The sequence below is a fragment of the Fistularia commersonii genome, chromosome 12 (genome assembly GCF_037954325.1).
Source record: "Fistularia commersonii isolate RoL2024-O1a breed Wild chromosome 12, RoL_Fcom_v1.0, whole genome shotgun sequence".
Classification (NCBI taxonomy): Eukaryota; Metazoa; Chordata; class Actinopteri; order Syngnathiformes; family Fistulariidae; genus Fistularia; species Fistularia commersonii.
Genome location: NC_141295.1, coordinates 6,040,289 through 6,065,660, shown reverse-complemented (window position 1 = coordinate 6,065,660; position 25,372 = coordinate 6,040,289). Strand labels below are relative to the sequence as shown.

The following is a 25,372-nucleotide window of genomic DNA, read 5'->3' as shown; positions in this document are numbered from 1 at the left end:
AACGTCTGCAGGACCATGCTGCAGATGTTCTACCACTCAGTGGTGTCCAGCGTCATCTTCTACGCTGTTGTGTGCTGGGCAGCAGGCTCAAGACAGCTGATGCTAACAGACTCAACAAGCTCATCAGGAGAGCTGGATCTGTCCTGGGAGTGGAGCTGGAGTCTGTGGTGCAGGTGTCAGAGAGGAGGATGCTGAAGAAGCTCCTCAGCATCATGGACAACGTCCATCACCCCCTGCGTGGACACTGACGTCCTGTAAGAGCTCTTTCAGCCGTAGACTGATACCACCGAGGAGCTCCACTGAACGCCACAGGAGGTCTTTCCTCCCCGAGGCGATCAGACTTTTTAATTCCTCTCCATTCAGCCGCCGGCAACCATAACAACCTATCTTTAACTTAAAAACAAACAAAAATGTGCAATATCTCATTTCTGTGCAATATTCAGAAACTGTGCATTATTTCATCTCATAACAGCTACACTGTGCAATATTTCATCTCATCTCATAACTGCTACATTATAATGTTAAGACACTTATAGGTTTATCACTGCTAACTAAGACACTTTATAGTTTCACTGAAACACTTTATATTTTATAGTTTATTTTTATTTCTAATTCTGCCTTTCTTTTATTATTTATAACTGTTATATTTTCTGTAACTCTGGCACTGCAATTTCCTTCGGGATTAATAAAGTTGTTCTTATTCTTATTCTTATTCATTGTTTCTCATTAATTCATATCCAGATGCACTGCGGACAGCAAAGTAGGAATTTCACCGTGCAGGAAAACCCGTTTCTACACTACGACAATCAATGCTTTGAATCTCTTGAATCTTTTCTCCTAACATGCCAAAGGTTACAGGCTGGCCTTTAAATTCCTAATTCTGCAATGTTTGTCATGGAGATGAAGAGGGAAGCATTTCCCAGATATATTGATAAGTTGCATCCAAGGATTTGGTCTTTTTAGCTTTGCAAGATTCATTTCAGGAGGCAGATTGGCTCAGGTGTGTCGAATCCACTGAATGAAGATGGATATTCTAAGGTTTTAGTGAATTCATTAAACCGCTAATATTCATAGAGACTGAAGAAGTGGATGCTCGTTTTATTTACAGGTTGCAGGCAGTTGGAAGGGACAAGGGTCAGTGAGGAACAAACCGTTAAAAGTTATCTTTTGAGATTTTTACAGTCTGTCAATGTGTCTCTATGTTAGTTTACTGGACAGTATCTTCACCTGTCATGCGGAAAAAAACGGCGTTCGATTTCCCAACGGGGAGGAAAGACTCTTTTTTTGATTTATTACCTTTTGTGTATTTCATTTTAACTCTTGTAACAGAAGGTTTCATGCTAACGCACTAAGCTAAGGGACACAACAGGGTTGCTAGAAAGCTGCAAGCGAAAGAGTGAAGCTCGACTGTGGTAGAAATAAAGCCATATATCTGGAGCACCTCGGAGCCAATCAGCTGTCGTAGCAAAGTCTCGCCACTAGATGGCGCCAGATGATTGGCTAGACTCACCTGCGTCTGGAATCAGGCGATGAGCAGCTGCTCGCTGATTGGCTTGATCTGGTCACCTGATTGCACATGTATATGTCCATCTCCTGAGTCCAGTGGACAGTAAACATCTAGTAAACATCTTAATATCCACAGGTGAGTGATTTCCTGCACTGTTTATTTACATTTTAGTTAGTTTAGTTTAGTTAGTGTCTGTGAGATCTCTATTTGTATGAACACTGTTCAAAACTGTGCGGTCCAGTTTTACACACTAGGTTTTTAATTCCTCCTTCTGCATTGCTTGTCATGAAAGTATTTTGTGAATAAATGTGATGTTTTGGTATTTAAACACTGACTTTGAGTCTTTGAGCATAAAAAGCCACTCCTCAGCGATCCTGCTGTGGACACTGCTTTGTTTCTCCCTCATGGTCACATTAAGTTACTGCAGAAGTTTTAGGAAGTTTGCTAAATGTAGTCATTTTCCTCCAGAACATTCATCAAACAGCAGATGTGGAGGTGCTATCTCCTATCCTAAGGTTTGTTCCCTGAACGCTGCACAATTCCACCTTATTGGAGGTGAGGAAGGGAAGCACTGCTACCTACTAGCCGTTCTTGGACTTTGTTTCATATTCAATGTCTAACAGGTGTGGCAGGAATCTGAGAAGGTACCTTCAGTGAAATAATTTAAGGAGGCTTCACTGAAACCCTTATCAGGTTTGTACTGACAGCTGGTTGGAGGAAACACGGTCGGACAATCCAAACTGGGACTTAGAAGACCTTCTTGTCCTTCTCTTGATGTTGGTGATGACTGGAGGTTCTCAGTCACCCGGCTCGAGGTGAACTCTTGTTGAAATCTTCTTATCGGGGCAACTGGACTTGAATTTCTTCACTTGCAGGCGTGTCAGCCCTCATCACAGAGGCCTCTGAAGTTTCTGAATATACTTGTTTTGGGCGGGTCTAGGTTATGGTAGCTTGTTACGGAAATGGACGAGTTGATGGCCAGAAACTCGGTCAAAGGGGGTTGTTATGTTCATGGGGTGTCATTAGCTAGTTGCAATCCTGCGACTAACAACCCCCTTAAATTCAGTTGCCGCGATAAGTTGATTTCGATAAGATGTCGATGATAATGATGGCTCACCACCCACAGGAAGGGTCGAGGGGCGCAGCGTGAGCCAGGCGGTTGCCGGACCGAATCGTTGGACTTGCGGTGGCGTGTCCTGGACACTCGGGTGAAGAGCGGGGCGGCGCTGTCAACTGATCATCACCTGGTGGTGAGCTGGCTCGTCTAGCAGAGTACCCAGTCAAAAGGAGTTTCAACTCACACCTCTGGTAGAACCACAACCACATCCCGAGGGAGGCGGGGGACATTGAGCCAGAATGGTCCATGTTCTGTGCTTCCATTGATGAGGTAGCAGACCGGAGCTGTGGCCGAAAGGTGGTCAGCGCCTGTCGGGGTGGCAACCCTCAAACCCGCTGGTGGACTCCGGCGGTGAGGGATGCCGTCAAACTTGAAGTCCTATCGGGCCTTTCTGGACTGTGGGGCTCTGGAGGCAGCTGACAGGTACCGGCAGGCCAAGCGGTATGTGGTCTCGGTGGTTGCCGATGCAAAACTCGAGCATGGGAGGAGTTTGGGGAGACCGTGGATTACAACTTCTGGTGGGCGTCGAGGAGATTCTGGTCCACTATCCGGCGGCTCAGGAGGGGGAAACAGTGCTCTGTCAACACTGCGTACAGTGGGAGCGGGGCACTGCTGACCTCAACTCAAGACGTTGTAGATCGGTGGTAGGAATGCTTCCAAGAATACTTCCAAGCTGGGGCACTCTGGAGCGGACACACCTATTTCAGGGGCTGAAGTGGTCAAAAGCTCTTCTGTAGCAGGGCCCAGGGGGTGGATGAGGTCCGCCCTGTGTTCCTCAAGGCTCTGGATGGGGTAGGGCTGTCCTGGCTGACACGCCTCTGCTGCATTGCGTGGTTGGGGAAGAGGTACTGCCCCAAGTGGGGGAGTTCAGGTACGTAGGGGTCTTGTTCACGAGTGAGGGATGGATCGGTGGATCGGTGCGACGTCTGCAGCAATGCGGACTCTGTACCGGTCTGTCGTGGTGAAGAGGGAGCTGAGCCAAAAGGCGAAGCTCTCAATTTACTGGTCGATCTACATTCCCACCCTCACCTGTGGTCACGAGCTGTGGGTGGTGACCTAAAGAACGAGATGAAAGAAGCGGACGAAGGGACTTTCCTCCGCAGGGTGGCCAGACTCTCCCTTAGAGACGGGGTGAGAAGTTGGGTCATCTGGGAGGAGCTCGAAGTAGAGGAGAGGAGTCAGATGCGGGGACTCCTGGACACCTCGCAGGGGAGGTTTTCCAGGCATGTCCATCTTGGGGAAGAGCCAGGACACACTGGAGAGACCATGTCTCCAGGCTGGCCTGGGAACGTCTTGGGGTCCCCAAAAGGAGCTGGACCATATGGCGGGGAAGAGGGAGGTCTTGGCCTCACTGCTCCGGCTGCTGCCCCTGCCACCTGATTCCGGCTAAACGAGGGAAGATGGATGGATGTTAATAATAATTCATTGATGGGCTGAAGTAGGAAGTAAGTGACACATTAGCCACTTGTTCAGTGAGTTTGAAATGCTCTTTATTTTAAAATAGTGAGGGCAAGATAAGCGGTAGATGATGGATGGGTTGTAGGAAGGAGCAACAAAGAAAGCAGTTGAATGGGTGGATTCCCGTTCTTCTTCTGGCCTGCCGGAGAGTCGGTGAGCAAGGCAGCGAATCCACGGCTGCTCCCCGGACGCTGCTCGGAGGACCCGCCTACTGCTCGCAGGTTTCATGCAGGGGATTAACAATGTCCTGCAAGAGCTTCATGGAAGTGTCCAAAGTAAAAGATCTTACAGTTTTAGACAAAGTCCCTGGTTGTGACAAACCCTCCATGGCCCGACAGACTTTGGCCTTTATCGCACAGCAGCGGCGCACTTACGAAATGAGGGGGAAGGTCTGCGTTCTAAAAGCTGTCGGCGTTACCGTAGCAACCACCAATGAAAAGCAGGCTCTCGGCAACAGAGGGGGTCCTGGGAGAATCTCCAGGACTCACCCTGGATATTTGATAACACTGTACTCCATGTAATCCTCATCCCTTTCCTTCTCTTCATCCTCACCGCTCAGGCCGAGGCCTTTGGTTCGAAGGACGATGGAGTAGACGGGTTCTTCATGGCTTTCCTTGAAGGTCACAGTGGAGTATGCAAGGTCACCGTCCGGCCCTCCTGCCGTTGCTCCTGCTCCGGCCGAGGAGTTCTGGTACTGGTGTTCCTGAGGAGACGGAGGGGCTTCAGTCTGCTGGTCAAGGAGGTTTGAGGAAGATCTGGTTCCTCACCTCTGCTTCCCCGTCCGGTTCCACTCGAACATCTTTTTACTGGGAGGCAGGAAAGACCAGATCTTGAGTACTCATGTTAAACTGAAGGGAAAGTCTTTGGGTGTCAACCTTGAGGCACTTACCTGAGAAACAGGGTGACCAGGAGCAAAACCAGGACCCGAAAGAAAAGTGCAGCGATTGATCCCACCGCTTTCATTGAATCTGGGAAATGGAGAGACACCGAAAGGACATTTCGGATCACTGATAACTCTTCTGCCTCTTCTTGTTCTTTCTCAGAATGTACATCATCCCCAGCTCCTCCACCGGCACCATGTTAGTCATTGTCTGAAACGGACCTCTGAACTGCCCTCAGGGGGACGAATTGCTGACCAACGTAAAGCAGACATGGGAAGTATGTGGGCGGTGATGTTTGAAGACGTGCCTGTTTACCCACATGACCTGAGCGGCAACAAGCCCAGCAACAAGTTTACGAGGGACAGACTTTAATGGATGTAGTTTTGTCAAATAACCTCTCTGACTCACATTTCACATCGATGTGGACGGCCTCAGACGACTTCGACCCCAGCACATTTTCAACGGTGCAGTAATACTTCCCGGAGTCTGAGCTCCGAACTGGACTGAGGAGGAGTTGTATTTCTGTGCCCACCGTGGTGTTTTCCCTTCCAATCTTGTACCAGAGGTACTTCACTGTCTCCCCCAGAGCGCTAAGGCAGGTCAGAGGCACTGAGCTGCCCTCCAGGATGTCAGCAGCACTGAACGACACCCGGGGGACATCCGGAGCATCTGGGGGTGAAGATGTGGAAACAAAAGACATGCAGTTACAAGTCAGCATGTTTAACTTTCCCCTGCAAGTGGACGGCAGGATGACGGCTTCAGGCTGGACTCTTCAGGTTGTTTGGTTTTCCAATAAGAATGAAGGAACACTCACACAGCGGCGGAGATGGGTGCTGAAGATGTCCTTCCAAAGCACAGGAGACAAACTCTGCGGGACTCAAATGGACCTTCAGGTGATCCTTCTTCTGGGAGAGGATCTCACCTCCGTTCAGCATCCAGATGTAGGAAAAACGACCCGCTGAGCTGCAGCTGCTGTGACACAACAGCTCCACTTCCACCATGTTCTTATCGTTGTTTGTCCTCCTGACCTGAACCTGCAGAGCTGGATACCAAAGAGAGAGCGGGGAATAATGTCATCGTAAAGAAGCAGCCGATGCTTTCTAAAGCGATGGGCTTCGGCCGGATGTTTGCCTCCACGCAGACGACAGTGTGGTATGTTGAAGATGGTGAAGAGAAGGAGAAGAGTTATGAGGGAGAGGATGTTCCTCTCAGAATACAGTTGAAATCTGAGTTCGACCTTTGCTGTGAACCAAAGTCTGGAAGCGGTGAAAGTTCTTCAGCACCTGTAACGGTCAGCGTTGTCGCAGGTAACTCGTTCTTCCACTGAAAGCCTGTCCCCTCAAGTCTGAAGTGATACTCTGCTGAATCGCTCTCGCTCAGGTCGCTGATTCTCAGTGTGGAGCGTCCGTTCCCTGAACCGTCCACCTCAACACGTCCGATGTAGTTTGCCTTTTTCCTGATGTCTTCAGGCTGTGAGGGAGGCCTCCGATCCTTCCCTTCAGTGCGGAACCAGAACGTGGACCAAACTGTCCCTGGACCGGTGTAGCTGCAGGAGATGTCCACGGCCGAGCCCTTGGGGGCGCAGATGTCTCTGTGGGTGTAGGTCACCATGTTGCACACAGAACCCTTCACACCTGAGAGAGAACATTTCCAAGCAGAGTCACAAAGAGATCAGAATAATAGAAGAGAGATGCTAACAAAGAGGGGACTCACACACTGCAGGGGAGGGATGGCGCTCGTATCCTTGTATGGCACAAGACACACTGTCTGGAGAAGTTTCTTTGGAATAATAATAATAATTATCTTTTCTTTCTCCTTCAATTTTCCCTCCATTTCTAAACCAGCTATTTGCAAGCCTCGTCGTTCCACAGTCGTCGACACATCTCATGTAATAACCGTCTTTTTCGATCCTGAGGCCTGGAGGGACGAAAGACAGGAAAGATATTTCATTCAAATCTAACTTCACACAAAAGGAACATTTTCTTCTTTTTTTGTTTGAAATTTGTGTGTGATGGAAACATCCAGTCGGAGAAACGTTGCTGCTGGGGTCTTACTCTTGACTTCCAGAGTGACCCCGGGGGATCCGGTGTAATTATCCAGGTCAGTGATGATTCTGAATGTGTAGGTGGCAGCGTCGCTCTCTCTCAGGTTGGAGATTGTCAGAGTGCACCACTTGTATCCACACTGATTCTTCACCCGGCCTGCGTACTCAGGCTCTGTTGTCAGGTCCACTGGTGGGCCGTCTCTCTGCTCAGTGAACCACAGTGTCCTGCGTAACTCATTCGATCTTTTTGGCAATCTGTCTGAATATGACGGGTAGTTGAAGGTGCATCTTATCTCTGCACTGAATCCTGTCAGTGTGCAGAGTCTCATGGATCTGTACTTCACCTCCCACTCAGTGTAGGAAGGAGACACTGCAACATCAAGGGGGGAAACAGGAAGGAAAAACTTTTAACAATTTAACAATGAATACCTTTGCATTTTTATCGCAGGAAGATCATTTTGATCCAGCGTGAGGCTGCGTGACGCTCGTCTGCCGCCTGACTGAGTCCCTTCGGTTCAAACGTGCCGACACGAGACGGGGAAATTGAGCTTTGGGTCGGACCGAGCCGAGATGGTTCGCTATGTTCAAGCCGAAAAACTCTCAAAGGTCTGTTAGAACTGGACCGAACGGAAGATCTTCAAGACGCGAGAAGTGTCTTCAGGAGCATGGGCGAGGAGCACGCTCGGTCAGAAATGACGGCGGCAGAACCTCAGGCTCCAACTGGGACGGGAACACCGAGTTATCTGAAGAGAGAGGACTCTCGGCGGTTCTCTGGCGACTTTCTACACTTTGGCGATCCTTGAAATCTCCTCAAAAAACAAACGGCGAATGTAGAAATAACAGGACGGTATCCAGATACAAAGGTGCATCTCTGTCGCGATTTCCGTCAGTCGCCGTGTGATGCTTCACGAAATAGAAAGGAGAAGTTCGGTACCTTGGAGGGACAGGAGCAGGACCACGAGTCCACTCAGCGCTTCGGTCGGACTCATCGCCGCTCCGGCAGATGACCCAGAGACACCAGTCTCATATTAGCCTGGAAGAACCTGAGAGAAAGAAGTGTCTTCAGTGTGTGTTTGAGGGTGGGGTGGTGGCAACGCTGCATTTAATTCAACTTCCTTCCTCTTTCCAATGTAAACTCCTTTGAGGAGAATTGAACAAGATAAAAATGTGCGATCTCACACCGGCTGAGAAACAGTCTCAAGAAAACCCTCTGAAAAAGATGAGCGAGGCCTGTCATTTTCATCATCGGTACAATTCAACTATGAGAGACAGAATGCAGAGACAAATTTATTGTTACACATTAAAAAAGAGGATCACCAGTAAACATGATTCCACTTTTTTTTTTTTTTTACCAGAAACCAACTGTCATAACAGCTTTTTTTACACCGTTAAGGTTTATTATTGCTATTATATAAATTTGAAGTCATTATCTCTGAATGAATTATATAGAAAGGGAATAAAAAAAAACAGTCAACAATCTGGAACATTTTTGTCAACAGTTTATTCTTTTATATTTTTTAGGAAGTGAATTATAAAAAAAGCACTTCTCTCATAACACAAGAAAACAACAAAAATGTTGCTTGACTTTGTGAACTATTTTCAACATCAACTCTATTTAGCACATGTAGGACAGAATGTGTGAAGGTGAGAATGTTTTTTGCAGATGTATTTCTCACATGTGCAGCACACAGCTTTTGTCTTGCAGTCTTTCTTCCAGGGGCAGAAGTGGCACCTTTTTCTTTTGACCGACCCGGCCGTAGCCTCGGGTGGATCGGGGCAGGTTTCGGCCGCCTGAACGGCTTCCACAATGGCCGCGGAGGCTTCTGTGCGGGGCAGGCGCTCCCTTCTCTCAATGCACGGGGTGACAAGAGCCTTCGCGTGAATCTCGCGCGAATTTTAACAGTTGGTAGACTACATCTTGTGTAGACGAGGTGACCTGAAAGGGATCAGTGACTCCAACATAGTTGTTGGTGAGAGCGTAAGCAGGCAGCATAGGATGGTGGTTTGTAGGATGACTCTGGTGACAAGGAAGATGAAGAGGACAAAGTGGTGGAAGCTGAAAAGGGAGGAGTGTTGCATGGTTTTCAGGGAGGAGTTGAGAAAAGGTCTGGATGGTCAGGGTGAGCTTCTAGATGATTGGACAACAACAGCTAGTGTTATCAGCTCCGCCCTACCCTTCACCGAGTGTCCAGGATATAAGAATAAGAATAAGAATAAGAACAACTTTATTAATCCCGAAGGAAATTGCAGTGCCAGAGTTACAGAAAATATAACAGTAATAAATAATAAAAGAAAGGCAGAATTAGAAATAAAAATAAACTATAAACTATAAAGTGTATCAGTGAAACTATAAAGTGTCTTAGTAAGCAGTGATAAAACTATAAGTGTCTTCGTAACAAGTGAGGTAAGGAGTGCACAATAGTATGATAGAAGGGAACATTGTAGTGTAGCTGTTATGAGATGAGATGAAATATTGTACAGTTTCTGAATATTGCACAGAAATGAGATATTGCACATTTTTGTTTGTTTTTAGGTTAAAGATAGGTTTTTATGGTTGCCGGCGGCTGAATGGAGAGGAATTAAAAAGTCTGATCGCCTCAGGTAGGAAAGACGTCAACAGCAGAGTGGACAGTATCTCTGCCTGTTACGTGGAGGAGCGGAGTTTGCTTCCCCGATGGAGAGGAAACTCTCGTCACCTCCAACTCATATGTTTCTCCACGTAAACAACTCGAAATACATCCTGATGAACTAATGGAGCCATTTGGTTTGACTTTGACATGAGCATCGGAAGCAGAGAGAGAAGAGGAAAGGAAAGAGTTTGGGACTGAGAGGAGGAACTTTGATATCTGGACTATGACAGGAAAAGGAAGAGAGTTGGTGGACATGGTTTGTGGAATGATGTGGACTGAATCCACCTCCAGCTCAGTGTCACAAAGACAAAGGAGCTGGTGGTGGATTTCAGGAAACAGAGGACCCATCCGACCCCGGTCACCATCAGGGGTACAGAGGTGGACATTGTGGACAGTTATAAGTACCTGGGTGTCCACTTGGACAGTAAACTGGACTGAACTGTTAACACCAACGCCATCTTCAAGAAGGGTCAGAGCCGCCTGTTCTTCCTCAGGAGGCTCAGATCTTTCAACGTCTGCAGGACCATGCTGCAGGTGTTCTACCACTCGGTGGTGTCCGGCGTCATCTTCTACGCTGTTGTGTTCTGGGCAGCAGGATCAAGACAGCTGATGCTAACAGACTCAACAAGCTCATCAGGAGAGCTGGATCTGTCCTGGGAGTGGAGCTGGAGTCTGTGGTGCAGGTGTCAGAGAGGAGGATGCTGAGGAAGCTCCTCAGCATCATGGACAACATCCATCACCCCCTGCATGGACACTGACGTCCTGTCAGAGCTCTTTCAGCCGCAGACTGATTCCACCGAGGAGCTCCACTGAACGCCACAGGAGGTCTTTCCTCCCTGAGGCGATCAGACTTTTTAATTCCTCTCCATTCAGCCGCCGGCAACCATAAAAACCTATCTTTAACCTAAAAAAAAACAAAAACTGTGTAATATTTCATTTCATAACAGCTACACTACAATTTTTCCTTGATCATACTATTGTGCACTCCTTACCTCACTTGTTACTAAGACACTTCATAGTTTCACTGAGACACTTTATAGTTTATAGTTTATTTTATTTCTAATTCTGCCTTTTCTTTTTATTATTTATTACTGTTATATTTTCTGTAACTCTGGCACAGCAATTTTCTTCGGGATTAATAAAGTTGTTCTTATCTTGACCAGCACAGAAGTCAGGATGAGCCCTGAGCTGTAATTCCACTGGTGTCCAGCAGAGGTGAGAAAACACCCCAGAGCTGGAGATGAAGCCAGAAGATTGGCTGAAACGCCTGGTTCTCCTTCCTGCTGCAAACTCGACTCACCTGCTCCTGGAATGTGGAGACGAGCAGCTGCTCGCCGATTGGCCGGATGCGGTCACATGATCGCACACCTGTGCCCAGTGGACTGGGAAGCCTGGGAGGAAAAGTCTTAATATCCACAGGTGAGTGCTCCTCTTCTTCTGACTTGTGGAGGAAACAGGGTCAGATGATCCAAAGTGGTACTAAGAAAATGCCAACTTCTCCGGGCTACAGCTTAAAATGTTTCCGCTCGGTTTCGAACCGAGGACCTTTCGCGTGTGAGGCGAACGTGATAACCACTACACTACGGAAACCTGCTGGATTGCTGTGATAATTTCTCAATTTACTACTAAAAGGAGAATCCTGGTTAGTTGGATCTACTCAGATCATCTTCATCCCACGTTCGTATCGTGGACAGTATCTCCACCTGTCTGCGAAACACTCCTCGACGAGGAGGAAACACTCTTCGTGCAAAGAAACCCATTTCTACACTACGTGTCACAATCAATGCTTTGAATCTCTTGAATCTTTTCTCCTAACATGCCAAAGGTTACAGGCTGGCCTTTAAATTCCTAATTCTGCAATGTTTGTCATGGAGATGAAGAGGGAAGCATTTCCCAGATATATTGATAAGTTGCATCCAAGGATTTGGTCTTTTTAGCTTTGCAAGATTCATTTCAGGAGGCAGATTGGCTCAGGTGTGTCGAATCCACTGAATGAAGATGGATATTTTAAGGTTTAATTAAATTCATTAAACCGTTAATATTCATAGAGACTGAAGAAGTGGATGCACGTTTTATTTACAGGTTGCAGGCAGTTGGAAGGGACAAGGGTCAGTGAGGAACAAACCGTTAAAAGTTATCTTTTGAGATTTTTACAGTCTGTCAATGTGTCTCTATGTTAGTTTACTGGACAGTATCTTCTCCTGTCATGCGGAAAAAAACCGGCGTTCTATTCCCCGACGGGGAGGAAACACTCTTTTATTGATTTATTACCTTTAGTGTATTTCATTTTAACTCTTGTAACAGAAGGTTTCATGCTAACGCACTAAGCTAAGGGACACAACAGGGTTGCTAGAAAGCTGCAAGCTAAAGAGTGAAGCTCGACTGTGGTAGAAATAAAGCCATATATCTGGAGCACCTCGGAGCCAATCAGCTGTCATTGCAAAGTCTCGCCACTAGATGGCGCCAGATGATTGGCTAGACTCACCTGCGTCTGGAATCAGGAGATGAGCGGCTGCTCGCTGATTGGCTGGATCTGGTCACCTGATCGCACATCTATATGTCCATCTCCTGAGTCCAGTGGACAGTAAACATCTAGTAAACATCTTAATATCCACAGGTGAGTGATTTCCTGCACTGTTTATTTACATTTTAGTTAGTTTAGTTTAGTTAGTGTCTGTGAGATCTCTATTTGTATGAACACTGTTCAGAACTGTGCGGTCCAGTTTTACACTCTAGGTTTTTAATTCCTCCTTCTGCATTGCTTGTCATGAAAGTATTGTCCGTTTTTGTGGCTCCTGCCACGGGACCGGACTTTGTTGTCCCGGTGTGTTCAGATTATCAATCAGGGAAAAACATCACAACGGCCAGGAACTAATCAAGCAAGAATGGTCTATTCAAAGTCAGGAAAATACACTTAGGAGATATCCCGGGCCAGAATGAATGTCACCCCGCGAGGATCGTTCGGCTCCTCCAGACACCCGCTGAGACGCGTCCAGTCGAATGTGTAGATGAAGAAGTTCTGGCCCCGATCCAAAGGATCAGGCTCATTTTATACCTTTTGGCCAAAAGGGTCGGAAGAAGTCCTGATAATGACTTCCTCCGACCCCTGGCTCTAGTCGATTATCCCCGGGGTGTCATTGGAACAGCAGGGTAGCGCATTCCTTCACCTTACATGATGGGGTCTCGCAGTTACATTTTACAGTCTTTGAAATTGATAGTGAAATAATGATGTGAGGTTGGAGATTCTATCATTTGACGTAGGGGATTTTGCAAGTCCCTCTCTTGACGTGAGCGTCCTCACGTCACACAAGGACTACAATCAAAATAAGTAAATACAATGAATGTATGTAAACACAATGTATTATAACAGAATATTCTAACAGAAGGGACAAGGGCCAGTGAGGAACAAACCGTTAAAAGTTATCTTTTGAGATTTTTACAGTCTGTCAATGTGTCTCTATGTTAGTTTACTGGACAGTATCTTCACCTGTCATGCGGAAAACCAGCGTTCGATTCCCCGACGGGGAGGAAACCCTCTTTTTTTGATTTATTACCTTTTGTGTATTTCATTTTAACTCTTGTAACAGAAGGTTTCATGCTAACGCACTAAGCTAAGGGACACAACAGGGTTGCTAGAAAGCTGCAAGCTAAAGAGTGAAGCTCGACTGTGGTAGAAATAAAGCCATATATCTGGAGCACCTCGGAGCCAATCAGCTGTCATAGCCAAGTCTCGCCACTAGATGGCGCCAGATGATTGGCTAGACTCACCTGCGTCTGGAATGAGGAGATGAACAGCTGCTCGCTGATTGGCTGGATCTGGTCACCTGATCGCACATCTCTCTCTCTCTCTCTCTCTCTGTCTCTCTCTCTCTCTCTCTCTATATATATATATATATATATATGTCCATCTCCTGAGTCCAGTGGACAGTAAACATCTAGTAAACATCTTAATATCCACAGGTGAGTGATTTCCTGCACTGTTTATTTACATTTTGGTTAGTTTAGTTTAGTTAGTGTCTGTGAGATCTCTATTTGTATGAACACTGTTCAAAACTGTGCGGTCCAGTTTTACACACTAGGTTTTTAATTCCTCCTTCTGCATTGCTTGTCATGAAAGTATTTTGTGAATAAATGTGATGTTTTGGTATTTAAACACTGACTTTGAGTCTTTGAGCATAAAAAGCCACTCCTCAGTGATCCTGCTGTGGACACTGCTTTGTTTCTCCCTCATGGTCACATTAAGTTACTGCAGAAGTTTTAGGAAGTTTGCTAAATGTAGTCATTTTCCTCCAGAACATTCATCAAACAGCAGATGTGGAGGTGCTATCTCCTATCCTAAGGTTTGTTCCCTGAACGGTGCACAATTCCACCTTATTGGAGGTGAGGAAGGGAAGCACTGCTACCTACTAGCCGTTCTTGGACTTTGTTTCATATTCAATGTCTAACAGGTGTGGCAGGAATCTGAGAAGGTACCTTCAGTGAAATAATTTAAGGAGGCTTCACTGAAACCCTTATCAGGTTTGTACTGACAGTTGGTTGGAGGAAACACGGTCGGACAATCCAAACTGGGACTTAGAAGACCTTCTTGTCCTTCTCTTGATGTTGGTGATGACTGGAGGTTCTCAGTCACCCGGCTCGAGGTGAACTCTTGTTGAAATCTTCTTATCGGGGCAACTGGACTTGAATTTCTTCACTTGCAGGCGTGTCAGCCCTCATCACAGAGGCCTCTGAAGTTTCTGAATATACATGTTTTGGGCGGGTCTAGGTTATGGTAGCTTGTTACGGAAATGGACGAGTTGATGGCCAGAAACTCGGTCAAAGGGGGTTGTTATGTTCATGGGGTGTCATTAGCTAGTTGCAATCCTGCGACTAACAACCCCCCTAAATTCAGTTGCCGCGATAAGTAGATTTCGACAAGATGTTGATGATAATGATGGCTCACCACCCACAGGAAGGGTCGAGGGGCGCAGCGTGAGCCAGGCGGTAGCCGGACCGAATCGTTGGACTTGCGGTGGCGTGTCCTGGACACTCGGGTGAAGAGAGGGGCGGCGCTGTCAACTGATCATCACCTGGTGGTGAGCTGGCTCGTCTAGCAGAGTACCCAGTCAAAAGGAGTTTCAACTCACACCTCTGGTAGAACCACAACCACATCACGAGGGAGGCGGGGGACATTGAGCCAGAATGGTCCATGTTCTGTGCTTCAGACCGGAGCTGTGGCCGAAAGGTGGTCGGCGCCTGTCGGGGTGGCAACCCTCAAACCCGCTGGTGGACTCCGGCGGTGAGGGATGCCGTCAAACTTGAAGTTCTATCCGGCCTTTCCGGCAGGCCGAGCGGGATGCGGTTTCGGTGGTTGCCGATGCAAAACTCGAGCATGGGAGGAGTTTGGGGAGACCGTGGATAACAACTTCTGGTGGGCGTCGAGGAGATTCTGGTCCACCATCTGGCGGCTCAGGAGGGGGAAACAGTGCTCTGTCAACACTGCGTACAGTGGGAGCGGGGCACTGCTGACCTCAACTCAAGACGTTGTAGATCGGTGGTAGGAATACTTCCAAGAATACTTCCAAGCTGGGGCACTCTGGAGCGGACACACCTACTTCAGGGGCTGAAGTTGCTGAAGTGGTCAAAAGCTCTTCTGCAGCAGGGCCCAGGGGGTGGATGAGGTCCGCCTTGTGTTCCTCAAGGCTCTGGATGGGGTAGGGCTGTCCTGGCTGACACGCCTCTGCTGCATTGCGTGGTTGGGGAAGAGGTACTGCCCCAAGTGGGGGAGTTCAGGTTTGTAGGGGTCTTGTTCACGAGTGAGGGAAAGATGGATCGGTGGATCGGTGAGACGTCTGCAGCAATGCGGACTCTCTACCGGTCTGAAAGAAGCGGACGAAGGGACTTTCCTCCGCAGGGTGGCCAGACTCTCCCTTAGAGACAGAAGTTGGGTCATCTGGGAAGCGCTCGAAGTAGAGTCGCTGCTCATCCGCATAGAGAGGAGTCAGATGCGGGGACTCCTGGACACTCCTCGGGAGGTATTCCAGGCATGTCCATCTTGGGGAAGACCCAGGACACACTGGAGAGAGGCTGGCCTTGGAAAAGAAAAAATAATGAGGATTACCGTATGTTTCAGCAGGAATGGACAGAAGAATTGGCCTTCGTGGAGAGAGCGGGTTGTGCAGTGTGTCTTTTATGCAATGACAAAATTTCATCGATGAAACGTCCAAATATAAAGCGACACTTTGACACACGCCGTGCCACATTTGCAGAGAAATATCCAGCGGGAGACGACAGAAAGAAGGCCTGTCAAGAACTGTCCAGAGTGCAGCCGGTCAGCAGCAGCTCCGTGTCTGGGCCAAACAAGGTGATTACAATCCGGCCAGCTTTGCTGGGTCTTTAACAACTGTGAGAAGCGGGAAGCCGTTTACAGATGGCGAAGACGCCAAATCGTTCATGCTTGATGTGGCCGACGAGCTTTTTGACGACTTTAAGCATAAAGACAAGATAGTCAAAGGGATAAAAGATATGCCTTTCTCAGCAAGAACTGTACATGATTGTACTGTTATGATGTCAAATCAAGTGGAGAAACAACAGGTGAATGACAGAAATGCAGCAAAGTATTTCTCCCTGGCCTCGGATGAATCAACAGATGTCAGTCATTTATCCCAGTTCAGTATTATTGCACGGTTCGTCGCAGGTGAGGAAAGTCTTGCCGTTTTGCCACTGAAAGGGACGACGAGAGGAGAGGATTTATTTAAGTCTTTCATGGAGTTTGCAAATGAAAAAAAACTACCAATAGATAAAGTTATTTCTGTGTGTACCGATGGCGCTCCGTGCACGGTGGGGAAAAACAGAGGATTCGTAGCGCTTCTTCGTGAGCAGCAGAATAGACCCGTCCTCAGTTTCCACCGTATTCTACATCAGGAGGCACTTTGTGCGCAAATGTGTGACGAGCAGCTTGATGAAGTGACGTCAACATTATTGTCGCCCGAGCTTTAAATGATCGCCAGTTTAAAGCACCGCTGGATGAAGTTGGGAATAATTATCCCGGTCTGGTTTTGCACAGTAATGTGCGTTGGCTGTCAAGAGGGAAGGTGCTTCGCCGTTTGCGGCTTGTCCGAGCGAAATACAGACTTTTCTTCAAATGAAAGGCGTCCAGTATCCCAAGCGAGCGGACACCGAGTGGCTCCTCAAGTTTTATTTTCTTGCGGACGTGACCGAACACCTAACCCTAACCCTAGTGAGAGAGGATGTGAAGGTAGCTGGTGTGAGAGAGGAAGATACAGAGAATAGGGTTAGATGGAGAAAGTCGACTGGCTGTGGCGACACCTAACGGGAAAAGCCGAAAGAAGAAGAAGAAGAAGAAGAAGACGACCGAACACCTGAACCAACTCAGAGTGAAAATGCAAGGTATTGGAAATACCGTCTTATCCCTTCAACAAGCAGTCTTTGCGTTTGAAAACAAGCTGGAAATTTTTACGGTGGATATTGAGACTGGTCGTTTACTGCACTTTGAAAAACTGAAAGAATTTAAAGATGCGTGCATGGCAAGTGACTCTGTTCAACATTTTGATCTCCAGCAGCTCTCAGGCTTCACATCTACTCTCCTGAAGTCGTCCAAAGCACCCTTTGGGGACTTTCGTGAGCACACTAGTCTTTTTAAGTTCATCACTCGTCCATATGAGTGCGCTGTGGACAAAATTAACCTGAGTTTCATCCCCGGTGTCTCTGTCAGAGATTTTGAAGAGAAGTTGCTGACCTGAAAGCCTCAGACATGTGGGTGAATAACTTCAAGTCACTGAATGATGATTTGGAAAGACTTGCACGAGAGCAAGCAGAGCTGGCAAGTAAACACAAATGGACAGAAAAAAACTTCAGCCTGCAGACCAGCTGCTTGTTATAATATTGACAATGGACGGTCGTTCTCGCACCTAGAAAACATGAAGACGAACCTGCGGTCACGTTTAGTAGCGTTATAATTAAGAAGCACTTTTCTTGTTATTAAGTTACTTTGTTATAGCAAAGTATGTTGTTCAAAATAAATTCAGTCTTATTGTACTCTAAAATTGTTGGTCTTTCTCTTCCATTTAGCTGTTTTCGGTATTAAAATATACATATGGCTCTCTTAGGATCAGATTTTAAAATATGTGTTTTTTTTGTCTCTCAGTCAAAAAGGTTCCCGACCCTGTCCGAGATGATTGGACAACAACAGCTAGTGTCATCAGCTCCGCCCTACCCTTCACCGAGTGTCCAGGATGTGCAGCCTCAAGTCCGACAACACGACCACAAGGTCGATCGAAGAACCGTGGCCTCAGGTGTCTTGGTTCCAAGTGCACATATGGACACCTTTCTGCCTGACCATGGTGTTAGTTGTGGAAGATCCTTGATGAGCACAGAAGTCAGGATGAGCTTGGAGCTGTAATTCCACTGGTGTCCAGCAGAGGTGAGAAAACACCCCAGAGCTGGAGATGAAGCCAGAAGATTGTCTGAAACGTCTGGTTCTCCTTCCTGCTGCAAACACGACTCACCTGCTCCTGGAATGTGGAGACGAGCAGCTGCTCGCTGATTGGCTGGATGTGGTCACATGATCGCACACCCGTGCTCAGTGGACTGGGAAGCCTGAGAGGAAAAGTCCTAATATCCACAGGTGAGTGGTCCTCTTCTTCTGACTTCTGAGGGAAACTCAGATGACCCTAAAAGGGACCAAAATAAATGCCAAATTCTCCAGACCAAAAACAAAAGTGTTTCCACCTGGGGACCTTTCGCGTGTGAGGCGAACGTGATAACCACTACACTACGGAAACTCTCCAAAGGATGGTCCACATCTCATTCTTTAATTCAGTAAGGAATGGAGAATCATGGTCAGCTGGACTTGTCTAGCACACATATGGACACCTTCTGCACGGACAACATCATCCCCACCAAGACTGTGCGTTGTTTCTCAAACAACAAACCCTGGGTGACTAAGGACATAAAGGACACGCTGAACAGGAAGAAGGCGGCATTCAGAAGTGGAGACAAAGAGGAACTGAAGAAGGTGCAGACTGAGCTGAGGGAGAAGATCGCAGAGGGAAAGGACAGTTACAGGAGGAAGCTGGAGAGCAAACTCCAGCAGAACAACATGAGGGAGGTGTGGAGTGGGTTGAAAACCATCACTGGCCATGGAAAACAAGCAAGCCAGATGATGGAAGGAGACTTGTAGGAGGCAAACGAACTAAACCTGTTTTTTAACAGATTTGATGAAGGTGCCTCCGCCCACCCTCCCCCCAGCTCCTCTCAGGACTTTCCTTCCCCTGCGCCCTCACCCCTCACTTTAAGGAGCTTTCCCCCTCCCCCACGCACCTCTTCTGCTTCCCTGGACGACGTCTCGTTAACACCTCAGCCCTCCTGCCCCCCGATAGGACTCTCTCCACCCCCTCCTGTCGAACGTGATAACCACTACACTACGGAAACCTGCAGGTTTGGTCTCTACATCTGAGATGTTAATTCAGAAGGGAATGGAGAATCAGGGTCAGCTGGACTTGTCAGACAGCAGAGTGGAAAGTATCTCTGCCTGTTACGTGAAAGAGCAGAGTTCACAAGGGCTGTGGTGAGCCCTTTTTGTCCAGAAAAGACAGGAACTTAGGGTAACTTATAAGAGCAGAGGTAGGAGAATGTGGGTAGACTACATCTTGTATAGACGAGGTGACCTGAAAGAGGTCGGTGACTGCAAAGTGGTTGTTGGTGGGACTGTAAGCAGGCAGCATAGGATGGTGGTTTGTAGGATGACTCTGGTGACAAGGAAGATGAAGAGGACAAAGACAGAGCAGAGGACAAAGTGGTGGAAGCTGAAAAGGGAGCAGTTGAGAAAGGCTCTGGGTGGTCAGGGAGAGCTTCTAGATGATTAGACAACAACAGCTAGTGTTATCAGCTCCGCCCTACCCTTCACCGAGTGTCCAGGATATAAGAATAAGAATAAGAACAACTTCATAAATCCCGAAGGAAATTGCAGTGCCAGAGTTACAGAAAATATAACAGTAATAAATAATAAAAGAAAGGCAGAATTAGAAATAAAAATAAACTATAAACTATAAAGTGTATCAGTGAAACTATAAAGTGTCTTAGTAAGCAGTGATAAAACTATAAGTGTCTTCGTAACAAGTGAGGTAAGGAGTGCACAATAGTATGATAGAAGGGAACATTGTAGTGTAGCTGTTATGAGATGAGATGAAATATTGTACAGTTTCTGAATATTGCACAGAAATGAGATATTGCACATTTTTGTTTGTTTTTAGGTTAAAGATAGGTTTTTATGGTTGCCGGCGGCTGAATGGAGAGGAATTAAAAAGTCTGATCGCCTCAGGTAGGAAAGACGTCAACAGCAGAGTGGACAGTATCTCTGCCTGTTACGTGGAGGAGCGGAGTTTGCTTCCCCGATGGAGAGGAAACTCTCGTCACCTCCAGCTCATATGTTTCTCCACGTAAACAACTCAAAATACATCCTGATGAACTAATGGAGCCGTTTGGTTTGACTTTGACATGAGCATCAGAAGTAGAGAGAGAAGAGGAAAGGAAAGAGTTTGGGACTGAGAGGAGGAACTTTGATATCTGGACTATGACAGGAAAAGGAAGAGAGTTGGTGGACATGGTTTGTGGAATGATGTGGACTGAATCCACCTCCAGCTCAGTGTCACAAAGACAAAGGAGCTGGTGGTGGATTTCAGGAAACAGAGGACCCATCCGACCCCGGTCACCATCAGGGGTACAGAGGTGGACATTGTGGACAGTTATAAGTACCTGGGTGTCCACTTGGACAGTAAACTGGACTGGACTGTTAACACCAACGCCATCTTCAAGAAGGGTCAGAGCCGCCTGTTCTTCCTCAGGAGGCTCAGATCTTTCAACGTCTGCAGGTCCATGCTGCAGATGTTCTACCACTCGGTGGTGTCCGGCATCATCTTCTACGCTGTTGTGTTCTGGGCAGCAGGATCAAGACAGCTGATGCTAACAGACTCAACAAGCTCATCAGGAGAGCTGGATCTGTCCTGGGAGTGGAGCTGGAGTCTGTGGTGCAGGTGTCAGAGAGGAGGATGCTGAGGAAGCTCCTCAGCATCATGGACAACATCCATCACCCCCTGCATGGACACTGACGTCCTGTCAGAGCTCTTTCAGCCGCAGACTGATTCCACCGAGGAGCTCCACTGAACGCCACAGGAGGTCTTTCCTCCCTGAGGCGATCAGACTTTTTAATTCCTCTCCATTCAGCCGCCGGCAACCATAAAAACCTATCTTTAACCTAAAAAAAAACAAAAACTGTGCAATATTTCATTTCATAACAGCTACACTACAATTTTTCCTTTATCATACTATTGTGCACTCCTTACCTCACTTGTTACTAAGACACTTCATAGTTTCACTGAGACACTTTATAGTTTATTTTATTTCTAATTCTGCCTTTTCTTTTTATTATTTATTACTGTTATATTTTCTGTAACTCTGGCACAACAATTTCCTTCGGGATTGATAAAGTTGTTCTTGTCTTGACCAGCACAGAAGTCAGGATGAGCCCTGAGCTGTAATTCCACTGGTGTCCAGCAGAGGTGAGAAAACACCCCAGAGCTGGAGATGAAGCCAGAAGATTGGCTGAAACGCCTGGTTCTCCTTCCTGCTGCAAACTCGACTCACCTGCTCCTGGAATGAGGAGACGAGCAGCTGCTTGCTGATTGGCCGGATGCGGTCACATGATTGCACACCTGTGCCCAGTGGACTGGGAAGCCTGAGAGGAAAAGTCTTAATATCCACAGGTGAGTGCTCCTCTTCTTCTGACTTGTGGAGGAAACAGGGTCAGATGATCCAAAGTGGTACCAAGAAAATGCCAACTTCTCCGGGCTACAGCTTAAAATGTTTCTGCCCGGTTTCGAACCGAGGACCTTTCGCGTGTGAGGCGAACGTGATAACCACTACACTACGGAAACCTGCTGGATTGCTGTGATAATTTCTCAATTTACTACTAAAAGGAGAATCCTGGTTAGTTGGATCTTCTCAGATCATCTTCATCCCACGTTCGTATCGTGGACAGTATCTCCACCTGTCTGCAAAACACTCCTCGACGAGGAGGAAACACTCTTCGTGCAAGGAAACCCGTTTCTACACTACGTGTCACAATCAATGCTTTGAATCTCTTGAATCTTTTCTCCTAACATGCCAAAGGTTACAGGCTGGCCTTTAAATTCCTAATTCTGCAATGTTTGTCATGGAGATGAAGAGGGAAGCATTTCCCAGATATATTGATAAGTTGCATCCAAGGATTTGGTCTTTTTAGCTTTGCAAGATTCATTTCAGGAGGCAGATTGGCTCAGGTGGGTCGAATCCACTGAATGAAGATGGATATTCTAAGGTTTAATTAAATTCATGAAACCGCTAATATTCATAGAGACTGAAGAAGTGGATGCACGTTTTATTTACAGGTTGCAGGCAGTTGGAAGGGACAAGGGTCAGTGAGGAACAAACCGTTAAAAGTTATCTTTTGAGATTTTTACAGTCTGTCAATGTGTCTCTATGTTAGTTTACTGGACAGTATCTTCACCTGTCATGCGGAAAACCAGCGTTCGATTCCCCGACGGGGAGGAAACACTCTTTTTTTGATTTATTACCTTTTGTGTATTTCATTTTAACTCTTGTAACAGAGGGTTTCATGCTAACGCACTAAGCTAAGGGACACAACAGGGTTGCTAGAAAGCTGCAAGCTAAAGAGTGAAGCTCGACTGTGGTAGAAATAAAGCCATATATCTGGAGCACCTCGGAGCCAATCAGCTGTCGTTGCAAAGTCTCGCCACTAGATGGCGCCAGATGATTGGCTAGACTCACCTGCGTCAGGAATCAGGAGATGAGCGGCTGCTCGCTGATTGGCTGGATCTGGTCACCTGATCACACATCTATATGTCCATCTCCTGAGTCCAGTGGACAGTAAACATCTAGTAAACATCTTAATATCCACAGGTGAGTGATTTCCTGCACTGTTTATTTACATTTTGGTTAGTTTAGTTTAGTTAGTGTCTGTGAGATCTCTATTTGTATGAACACTGTTCAAAACTGTGCGGTCCAGTTTTACACACTAGGTTTTTAATTCCTCCTTCTGCATTGCTTGTCATGAAAGTATTTTGTGAATAAATGTGATGTTTTGGTATTTAAACACTGACTTTGAGTCTTTGAGCATAAAAAGCCACTCCTCAGTGATCCTGCTGTGGACACTGCTTTGTTTCTCCCTCGTGGTCACATTAAGTTACTGCAGAAGTTTTAGGAAGTTTGCTAAATGTAGTCATTTTCCTCCAGAACATTCATCAAACAGCAGATGTGGAGGTGCTATCTCCTATCCTAAGGTTTGTTCCCTGAACGCTGCACAATTCCACCTTATTGGAGGTGAGGAAGGGAAGCACTGCTACCTACTAGCCGTTCTTGGACTTTGTTTCATATTAAATGTCTAACAGGTGTGGCAGGAATCTGAGAAGGTACCTTCAGTGAAATAATTTAAGGAGGCTTCACTGAAACCCTTATCAGGTTTGTACTGACAGCTGGTTGGAGGAAACACGGTCGGACAATCCAAACTGGGACTTAGAAGACCTTCTTGTCCTTCTCTTGATGTTGGTGATGACTGGAGGTTCTCAGTCACCCGGCTCGAGGTGAACTCTTGTTGAAATCTTCTTATCGGGGCAACTGGACTTGAATTTCTTCACTTGCAGGCGTGTCAGCCCTCATCACAGAGGCCTCTGAAGTTTCTGAATATACTTGTTTTGGGCGGGTCTAGGTTATGGTAGCTTGTTACGGAAATGGACGAGTTGATGGCCAGAAACTCGGTCAAAGGGGGTTGTTATGTTCATGGGGTGTCATTAGCTAGTTGCAATCCTGCGACTAACAACCCCCTTAAATTCAGTTGCCGCGATAAGTTGATTTCGACAAGATGTCGATGATAATGATGGCTCACCACCCACAGGAAGGGTCGAGGGGCGCAGCGTGAGCCAGGCGGTAGCCGGACCGAATCGTTGGACTTGCGGTGGCGTGTCCTGGACACTCGGGTGAAGAGAGGGGCGGCGCTGTCAACTGATCATCACCTGGTGGTGAGCTGGCTCGTCTAGCAGAGTACCCAGTCAAAAGGAGTTTCAACTCACACCTCTGGTAGAACCACAACCACATCCCGAGGGAGGCGGGGGACATTGAGCCAGAATGGTCCATGTTCTGTGCTTCAGACCGGAGCTGTGGCCGAAAGGTGGTCGGCGCCTGTCGGGGTGGCAACCCTCAAACCCGCTGGTGGACTCCGGCGGTGAGGGATGCCGTCAAACTTGAAGTCCTATCGGGCCTTTCTGGACTGTGGGGCTCTGGAGGCAGCTGACAGGTACCGGCAGGCCAAGCGGGATGTGGTCTCGGTGGTTGCCGATGCAAAACTCGAGCAGGGGAGGAGTTTGGGGAGACCGTGGATTACAACTTCTGGTGGGCGTCGAGGAGATTCTGGTCCACCATCTGGCGGCTCAGGAGGGGGAAACAGTGCTCTGTCAACACTGCGTACAGTGGGAGCGGGGCACTGCTGACCTCAACTCAAGACGTTGTAGATCGGTGGTAGGAATACTTCCAAGAATACTTCCAAGCTGGGGCACTCTGGAGCGGACACACCTACTTCAGGGGCTGAAGTTGCTGAAGTGGTCAAAAGCTCTTCTGCAGCAGGGCCGAGGGGGTGGATGAGGTCCGCCTTGTGTTCCTCAAGGCTCTGGATGGGGTAGGGCTACATTCCCACCCTCACCTATGACCACAAGGTCGATCGAAGAACCGTGGCCTCAGGTGTCTTGGTTCCAAGTGCACATACGGACACCTTTCTGCCTGACCATGGTGTTAGTTGTGGACAATCTGTGACCAGCACAGAAGTCAGGATGAGCTTGGAGCTGTAATTCCACTGGTGTCCAGCAGAGGTGAGAAAACACCCCAGAGCTGGAGATGAAGCCAGAAGATTGTCTGAAACACCTGGTTCTCCTTCCTGCTGCAAACTCAACTCACCTGCTCCTGGAATGTGGAGACGAGCAGCTGCTTGCTGATTGGCCGGATGTGGTCACATGATCGCACACCTGTGCCCAGTGGACTGGGAAGCCTGAGAGGAAAAGTCCTGATATCCACAGGTGAGTGCTCCTCTTCTTCTGACTTGTGGAGGAAACAGGGTCAGATGATCCAAAGTGGTACCAAAAAATGCCAACTTCTCCAGGCTACAGCTTAAAATGTTTCCGCCCGGTTTTTAACCGAGGACCTTTCGCGTGTAAGGCGAACGTGATAACCACTACACTACGGAAACCTGCAGGTGCCTTGTCCACATCTGATTTCTTAATTCAGAAGGGAATGGAGAATCAGGGTAAGCTGGACTTGTCAGACAGCATAGTGGACAGTATCTCTGCTTGTCACGTGGAAGAACGGAGTTCACAAGGGCTGCAGTGAGCCCTTTTTTTCCAGAAAAGACAGGAACTTAGGGTAACTTATAAGAGCAGAGGTAGGAGCACTACATCTTGTACAGACGAGGTGACCTGAAAGAGATCAGTGACTGCAGAGTAGTTGGTCGGAGCGTAAGCAGGCAGCATAGGATGGTGGTTTGTAGGATGACTCTGGTGACAAGCAAGATGAAGAGGACAAAGGCAGAGCAGAGGACAAAGTGGTGGAAGCTGAAAAGGGAGGAGTTGAGAAAGGCTCTGGGTGGTCAGGGAGAGCTTCTAGATGATTGGACAACAACAGCTAGTGTTATCACAT

General features: G+C 47.4%; 1 protein-coding gene and 2 non-coding genes across 3 annotated transcripts; all 3 read right to left on the bottom strand.

The window, feature by feature from the left end:
• Positions 1-4,845: 4,845 nt before the first annotated feature.
• LOC147228556 (junctional adhesion molecule A-like) lies at positions 4,846-7,996 on the bottom strand. Its single transcript, XM_086156142.1, has 6 exons — positions 7,942-7,996; positions 7,018-7,377; positions 6,247-6,597; positions 5,372-5,632; positions 4,972-5,050; positions 4,846-4,888 (listed from the first exon to the last, which is right to left on the bottom strand). The coding sequence occupies exons 1-6, from the start codon at positions 7,994-7,996 to the stop codon at positions 4,846-4,848; spliced, it is 1,149 nt and encodes a 382-aa protein (XP_086012268.1).
• A 3,158-nt stretch (positions 7,997-11,154) lies between these two features.
• On the bottom strand, positions 11,155-11,227 carry trnav-cac (transfer RNA valine (anticodon CAC)). The gene has a single exon. It is a non-coding gene; the product is annotated as a tRNA-Val (tRNA).
• Positions 11,228-24,853: 13,626 nt separating this feature from the next.
• trnav-uac (transfer RNA valine (anticodon UAC)) lies at positions 24,854-24,926 on the bottom strand. Its single transcript has one exon. It is a non-coding gene; the product is annotated as a tRNA-Val (tRNA).
• Positions 24,927-25,372: the final 446 nt, after the last annotated feature.

What these genes read in the sequence shown, in the direction of transcription:
- LOC147228556 (XM_086156142.1), bottom strand. Translation starts at nt 7,996, where the DNA reads ATGAGTCCGACCGAAGCGCTGAGTGGACTCGTGGTCCTGCTCCTGTCC. An exon ending in GGTCACTCTGGAAGTCAAGA is followed by an intron (nt 6,598 to 7,017) that starts GTAAGACCCCAG and finishes GTTCTCTCTCAG; the next exon opens with GTGTGAAGGGTTCTGTGTGC. An exon ending in GACAACGCTGACCGTTACAG is followed by an intron (nt 5,633 to 6,246) that starts GTGCTGAAGAAC and finishes CTTCACCCCCAG; the next exon opens with ATGCTCCGGATGTCCCCCGG.